The sequence below is a fragment of the Cicer arietinum genome, chromosome 4 (genome assembly GCF_000331145.2).
Source record: "Cicer arietinum cultivar CDC Frontier isolate Library 1 chromosome 4, Cicar.CDCFrontier_v2.0, whole genome shotgun sequence".
Lineage (NCBI taxonomy): Eukaryota > Viridiplantae > Streptophyta > Magnoliopsida > Fabales > Fabaceae > Cicer > Cicer arietinum.
Genome location: NC_021163.2, coordinates 23,270,145 through 23,278,724, shown reverse-complemented (window position 1 = coordinate 23,278,724; position 8,580 = coordinate 23,270,145). Strand labels below are relative to the sequence as shown.

Here is an 8,580-nt window from a genome sequence, read left to right as displayed (position 1 = left end):
AGATTGTGAATTGTAAAAGATGATCACATAAGTTAGGACATAGGAGGAAAGTTTATTTATTGATCATCATGGACCCTGAAGTTCAATCTTCTAAGCCAAACAGAATGAAGGATCATATGAAACACATCAAATCTCTTAGGTGGAGAATGAACCTCAAAGTGTCTCCTAATCTGTCCAACTCTTCTCTGCATTCTTATATACTGTGTTGTCGAAATCCTCATCAAAATATCCTTCAAATTAGGAATATCCTCCACCTTAACCTCAACAGAAAAAGACTTCCAATTCAAAACATCACTAAATGGAAGAACATAATGTTCTGAAATCAATACAGGAACACAACCTGTGTAAATAGCCTCAACTACCCTTGGACTAGCAACCTCATACCCACTTGGACAAAGACAGAACTTGCTCTTCCTCAACATTTCATAGTAAGAAACACCCTTTGGAAGATACTTTTGTACCATGATGTCTTGATCTTTGTTTTCCCAATGGTCAAGGAGAATGGATCTTATGTAGCCATGAAGTCCTCCAGCAAAGAAAGCTAATATTGGACGTTTGGATGCTGATGGTCCACCTATGAAACCGTTTATTGAACCTGTTTGGAGATTGATTTCGGGGAATGAAACATCCTTTGAAGGGTTGAATTTTTCTGAGGTGTTGGCATTGCATAGTACACGGATTGAGTTCTTGTGTAGGTATGGTACGGAGAATGATGTCTCAGGCCCCTGCCATTAAACACAAAGAACAAAACTCAAAAAGTGTTTGTTTTTTATTTATTCAACAATAAAATATTGAATATGCAAGTTAGCATATTCATTTTGGTACTCACCCAATCATGGCAAGCTAGCATGAAATGATCAGCTCCAAGGCTACGGTTCCAATAAGGATATTTTCCAGCAATGACATTGATATAGTCATTGACAGTTTTTCTTATAGGTCCAAAATCACGAGAGTCTCTTAAATAGACGAATCGAACCAACATTACCACACTGAATGGAAGGAAAAATACTTGTGCTTTGTCAGGATCTCTTGTTCTAAATTGATCATTCATTTCAATAGCATGGATAAAGTTCCCTTCCATGGAGTATATGCTTTTGCATGGTCCATTGTGAAAAACTGGTGGCTCCCCTTCTTCATATACAAATACTTTGAACTGTTTCTCCATTTCTAAGTAGCTCCTGTTAATCATATCAATTTTGTATAGACCTCATGGTTAATCACCATTAGTTATCTAAGTATATATATATCCCTTTTTTCCAACTAAGTCCATACAATATATAAAATAATAAGTATTTCTTAAACTATATGAAATATGTCAAATTAGTCTCTACACCTATATATTGATAAGATACACTACTACGTACTAGATATTAAAATGACATATTTCATAATTTATAGACTAACTTGCCAGATTCTATATAGTTTAAGAAGTATTTATTATTTTCATATTTGTGGTACCAAATTGATAGTTTACTGTACATTTACTGACAATTCTAAAATACACTTTTTTTTTGAGAAATAAAAAATTTCATTTTACTTCCATATAAGTTACATTAACTATATTTGGAAAAAAATTATAATTTTAACATACAGGATGTTTTTAATTTTTTTAAAATTTTATGGGTGTTTCGAATATAATGAAAATTCACTTTCTCCTCTCGCTATTTTACTATGTCAAATGAAAAAATTCAAGATTAATTTTGTGAAATTGAAGATTTGATTAACAAAATTTTCAATAATAACGATCATCGCATTTTCAAATTAAAATTCTCTATATTTTCAAAGTACTTAATTAAACAATTTATTAAATCTATAACTACATAAAAAATATGTAAACTTTTGCTAAATACAATTGATCAATATCTAACACAAGTGACTACACAAATATTAAAGAGATATCAAAGAGACAGAGACTACAAGATTGAAATCTAGGTCAAACACTTTTAAATCAATTTTTTTGCTATGACCTATATTCTTTTTGGTTATTTAACTTGAATACTTTTAATTTTTAGCACTATTTTATATATATATATATAAAAAAACAAGATTAATAGATAATACACTGAAGTCCAATAGAAGTTATTCATTTTATTATGTCTTACCATAAAATTGGAAAAGAATGGTATGATGTGACAGAGTACATGAATTTAATTGGATGTGAGTGTAAAATTATTTTAGAATGACAATGCATATTTTCTATAAATAAATATAACTTGTTTTTGATTATTTTTTTCTAAAGATTGTATATATATATTTTATTTATTTATGTGCAATTTCTGGTGCTCTTATTATCTCTTTTGAAAAAATGGTTTGCTCTTAATATTGAGTATTTCTTGTGATTAGTGTGTTGAAAGAATTGCTATTGTATTGAATATGGCCGCATGGTAAGATTTAGGGATAAATATGTAATTTAGACCGTAATATTAATTAAATACAATTTTATACAATGCAATTTAAGCCTTGCATACTAGAAAAATTACAATGATCACTACTTTTAGATATATAGATTCAAATTTCAATTAGTCTAATTCCTTAATCAATTCTTGTATTTTTGTGTGCATTTATTTACTTATTTACTTAAGTGCTGTATTAATTTGTTGTTCTAACATAATACATTTGATGCTTGATAAATTAAAAATATAGTTATTTATGTACCTGTGAAATGCCTTAGCATTCCAATACATTGGACCTATTGGAACATAGTCTGGATCTTGTAATGTTTGATTGGTGGCTTCTCTAATAGCAGCTCGAGCTTGTAATAGACCGGCTTCAGTTCTATCTAAGATGCTGAACTTTCTTTGTTGCTTCATTTTCTGATGAGCTACATAACTTTCATTCTGTTGATCAACAAAGATGATGAATCATTAACGTTAGTTGATAGTATTTAAATATTAAGATTTCTATTTCAATGACACAGTAACAAATCAGTCCCTTAAAAAAGAGGCCCATGACAATAAAAAGAGAGAAAATTAATTCAAAGCACAATTTATACAATTGAATTGAAAAAATATTTAAAAAGAAAATCATATTCCTGAATAGAAATAGTTTAATCAATTCAAATTTTCTTCAAAATATAAGAACGCTTAGATAAGATTATATGGTTTTAATTTAACTTAATTAAAATATCGAGTTTGAACACAAACGTAAACATTTAGATTTCACATGACTCAAAGAAATTAGTCTTTACAATTATTTGCGCTAGAGTGGAGATATGAGTAAATTGAATATGTTTTGTCAAATATAAAGTTAAGTTAGAAAAATTGTGAGTAAGTTGAGTACTAATTACTTGTATCCAACTCATTCATAAAATTATACAGCTAAAACTAGATATAATTAAGAGAATAAAAACTACGAGATCTAGTATAATAAAAACTTAATTAATGGGTAATTCCTAATAATAATAAGGAACATCAATAAACAATAACAATTTTATAATATAAGAAAATAAATTTTTTACTTAATTAAAAGGTTTTTAATTTTTTTTCCACTTAATAAAAAGTCTCAATTCTAATATTTTTAAAAACTAAAAATAATAAAATTTTATCTAAAATTAATACTCTCTTGACAAATATTAAATTAATTAACTATATTATTAATTGAAAAAGAAGCATTATATGAAATTCATTATAATAATTTAATAAACAAGTTTGTATTCTATAGTGTCTAAAAAAAATTTTTTGATAAATTTTTTAGTAATGAAAATATTATTATAAATTTTATAAGGCCTCAAATTAAAATTTGTCTTATGTCTTCGGAAGCGTTGGCCGGTCTTGATAAGATCAGATGGTCTAAAAATAATATTTTTATTTTATAATTTAAAATATTGAATTTAAATTTAGAGTGTTTGATTTTGATAAAATAATTACCGATGTCCAACTTCATACATGAAATTTTTACTTTAGTTTTATGAGAGTTGAGATCTTCTCCGTTATAGAAAAAAAATTAAAAATACCATTATTATAATCCTTCTTGTATTTATTTAATTTATGTTAGATGTTCTAAAAATAGAGTTGAAATCCTCTCAATTTCTTAAAATAAATAAATAAAAAACATTATTACTATAAATTTTTTTATATAAAATCAATAAATATTTAATACATGTCACACAAATATAATATACTAGTAATAGAAGAAAGGCTAAATTACATATGTGGTCCCTTAACTTAATTTCAGGTAACGTTTTTGTCATTTATCTTTTTTTTTTTCGATTTAGTCATTTATTCATAATAATATTAAATAAAGTATGAAAATATGAGTTTATTTGAAGATTTGCATTACGAATTTAATGAAATTTGTATTATATTGAAGAATATAATTAATTTTATGAGTTTTGATTGATTTTTTTTTTGAATTTTTGTATAAAAAATGATAACATTGTTGAAATTTTAAAACATAAAATATCAAATTGTCACTTAAAATTAAAATAAAGGACCAAATCAAAAAAAAAAAATAAAGAACTAAAACATTACCTGAAATTAAGTTAAGTCACCGTATATGTAATTTAGCTTTGAAGAAATGATGACCAATGATAACTCGTTTTTACATATAAAGAACAAAGTGCAACAGAAATCACATAAGCCAATACATGGTAAGAAACAAAACTTCCTCTGCAGTATTTACACATTTATAAAATGCCAGAAATTCATACAAGTAGTACAAGTTAAAGAAACAACTATGCAAATTGTGTATGATTTTCTCAATTTTATTTATTTCATACTCTGATATTTTTTACTATTTCTGATCTAAACCCTCTTTTATTCCTTTTATTTGGAAAATGCTAAATTATCTTAGAGAACATGTTAAATAATTACTACTTCAAATCTCATTTATAAGAGAAAACAACAAAAAATCGTCGAAATTAATATATTCATTGATTATTTTAATTTTTTTTATTATTTATATAAAATTTATTGAAAATCTATAATATTAAATACTCATCAATAATATTAAAAAACAAATATGTTATATAAAATAATTTAAATAATATATATATATATTAATTTTTTATTGTTTATTACGTGTCTTAGACACGCTTTTATTTTTTAACTCGTGTCACTCGTCACATTTTTCCTTTTGCCACTTCACCTTACATTTGTCACACAAAAATAAAATGTGTAAGAGAATCTTTATGACTATGCAAATTAATGAATATTGGCAGCTCCAAAGTGGGTTGCAGCGCTGATGAATTTCAATACAAATATGTCTACCGGTGCAATAATAAGTTTTTAGTAAAAAAAAGGTAATAATAAGTTTTTTTTTATAAATAATAATTAATAGATATAATTATTTTTGCAGTCCCTTAATTTAATTTTAAATGATATTTTAGTTTTTTTTTCTTTTGATTTCATTTTTTAATTAATTTTAAGTAATAATTGAATCATTTATATCATAAAATGTCAACAATTATTATTATCTTTTTTTTGTAAAAATTCATCAAAATTTTCAAACAAAACTCATAAAATTAATTATCATCTTCAATATAATGCAAATTTCATCAAATTCATAATTAAAATATTCAAATAAACTAATATTTTAATTCTTAATTTGATGAATTTGATGTTGTCTTGTTGGAGATGAAAATATGAGTTTATTTGAAAATTTGAATTATGTATGTGAAGAATATATAAATTTTCTTAAAATTGATATTGAATTTTATGGATTTTGTTTGAAAATTTTGATGAATTTTTTAAATTTTTGTAAAGAAATGATAACATTGCTGACATTTTAAGATATAAAAGTCAAATTATTACTTAAAAATAAGGCTTAATTATAGTTTTGGTCCCCTATTTTACCTGAATCACAAAAGTAGTCATCCTATTTTATTTATCTCAAGTTTTGGTCCAAAACTTGACGAAATGTTTTTTAAGCCGCATCGCACCATTTATAATCATATATTTCAAGTACAATTGTTGTACCACAAGATTTTGAGGCATAGTGTGACTTAAATAAACGCAAAAAAGATGAAACTTCATCAAGTTTTAGACTAAAATTCTGTTTGAAGGACCAAAACTGAGGAGAAATAAAATGGGAGAATTACTTTCACAATTCAACTAAAATAAAAAGACCAAAACTACAATTAAATCTAAAATTAAATAAAAGATATATCAAATAAAAAAATATAAAAAACTAAAATATTTTTTAAAATTAATATAAAAGACTGTAGGAACAATTATATCTAATTAATAATAACAATACCATCTACCTTCCCTAAACAAATACCAATTGAAAATATACACAATAAAATCCAAGAAAAATCACAGAAAATAAAAAATAATATAAAAGCCAGTGATTGCATGTGCAACAAAGAATAGTTAAAAATGAAAGAAAAAAAATATAAATCACAGAATTCATTCTCATAGTTGGATATGCAACAAAGAACTGGGGGATGCCTACCTTAGTTAAAAATGAAAGAAAAAAAAAATTGTTAGTGCAAAACTAAAAGCCTCGTTAGCTTGTTACCAAAATCAAGAAAAAGGTTAAAACTCAACTCTTTTTCAGGTATCATCAATTAAATAATTTAGATCTGGGAGTCTCTTCTCCAAAAATTATTCATTGAAAAATTAAATTAAGCTACACAATTGAAATAAAAATGTTATATGGTATATTTTGATGGAGAATTTTAAACGGCGGGGAAAGTTTATTTATTTATCTTTTCTAAAAATAAATAACAACAATTGATACCTATTGTCTTACATTTCTTTTAATATTTTATAATCTTAAATATATACTAAAATATATTGACTTGTTTACTTTCTAAAAAAATTTCTACTCTAAAAAGTCTTCATTCAAACATACCATTAAGAAATCAAAATTTTTAAAAAATTATTAGAAGTTTACATAGTTAAGACATTATTTAGTAATATTTTTATAATAAAGAGAATTAATAAAATTTAAAAATAAGAATAAAAAGGAAATAGACAGAAAGAAAAAACAAAAACTGAGGTCTTACAGTTTGTTGAAGTGTTTGTATTGAATTAGAGGAATGATTGAAGGTAGCATTGTGAGTATTATTAACTTCCACCGTCGTTTCAGATCTCAACTCCACAATCCCTTTTTTCTCATTCTCATCAAATAATGACAAGTTTGAAGAAAAAGAAGAAGAATTAACAAAGCTCGAAAAAAAAGCACTTTTTCCAATAAAATCACATCTCAAAATGATTGGACTTATTAAAGAAACAATCCCAACAACCGCAACAAGGATAAGAGGCACCAATGACAACAAGAGCTTCATGGAAGTAGAAAATGATGATGATGCTTTTGAACTTCTTCTTAGTGCACAAATATTCCATTTACCATTATTACCCATTTACCAGCTTGTTGCATACAATATCTAGAGTTACATTTGGTGCCAGCAGAATTCATGCATGCTGCGCCGTTGGTTTGTTTTGTCTTTTTTTTCTTTTACTTTTTTCTACAACGTTAAAGTGAGAAAGACAAGATCCAAAACAATGAAGTGAGGACGAGGTTTTGAGGTTCGGTTGTCATATACATAAGGTTTGGGTGGCAATTTTATCCTTCGTTCATCCAATTCATTCAACTATCAATTAAATAATAAAAATTAATTAACTGGATTTCATTTATCTATTTTTAAAAATTAATTAATTGAATTTCATTTATCTATTTAAAAATACGGATGGATCCAATCCATCTAATATTTTCTCAAAATTTTCAAATGATCACATATTTCATTTAATACAATCCAATGAATTATATTTATTTTTTTTAGAATATATACTTTTAAGAAAATATTATTATATTTACTTCAAAATATATTTTTTATTATAAAACTTTTTCAGAAAATATTTTTTAATTGTTTTAAAATTATTTAATTCTAAAAATAGTTTTATTTATTATTTAAAAAATTGGATTTAAAATGTATTATTTTAAAAACTGTTTTTAGAAAAATCACAATTTTTAATTATTTTAATTATATTTTTTTTACTAATCTTTTTATTATATTTAAACAACAAAATATAAATAATGATTTATTTTTATTATAAAACAGAATTTAATTAAAAAGCATAACTTTTCTCATGATTACAAAAATAGAATTAAGAATCTTTTCAGTTATTTTTAAAAAGAAAAATTTAAATATTATAGTTTATTAATTTATTAAAAGGAGAAATCAAATTTCATTGATTTAATGTTACACCATTCAAAAACATTTTATCGGATATAAGTTCTACTAAATCAACAGTTAAATTAAAAATTTATATTATATAGTTCATTTATGTAAGATTTTGTATAAAATCTCTCTCTACCAACCACCACCCCCTATTATTTAAGTATTAATAGATAGATTAATTATCAATTTTTAAATAACACTAAACTATTTTTTCAAGAATAATATTAAAAAAAGTTTTTAAATTTTTTTTTTCCAAACAAATAACAAAAAAGAAAAATTAAAATAAAAATATTTTTATAGATAATATCAAAACAGTTTTATTAACATTTTATTTTACTTTTTAAAATAGTTTAGTAAAATAATAAATAAAATTATTCTTAAAAATTAAAAAAATATTTTTTGTATAATAAATAAAAATCATTATTATTATGATGTAAGTAAATTTTGTTTGTTTA

General features: G+C 24.1%; 1 protein-coding gene across 1 annotated transcript; it reads right to left on the bottom strand.

The window, feature by feature from the left end:
- Nucleotides 1-7,461, bottom strand: LOC101501597 (probable glycosyltransferase At5g03795). The gene is made up of 4 exons (XM_004497522.4): nt 6,950-7,461; nt 2,656-2,837; nt 830-1,178; nt 1-725 (listed from the first exon to the last, which is right to left on the bottom strand). The coding sequence occupies exons 1-4, from the start codon at nt 7,304-7,306 to the stop codon at nt 57-59; spliced, it is 1,557 nt and encodes a 518-aa protein (XP_004497579.1). The 5' UTR covers nt 7,307-7,461; the 3' UTR covers nt 1-56.
- Nucleotides 7,462-8,580: the final 1,119 nt, after the last annotated feature.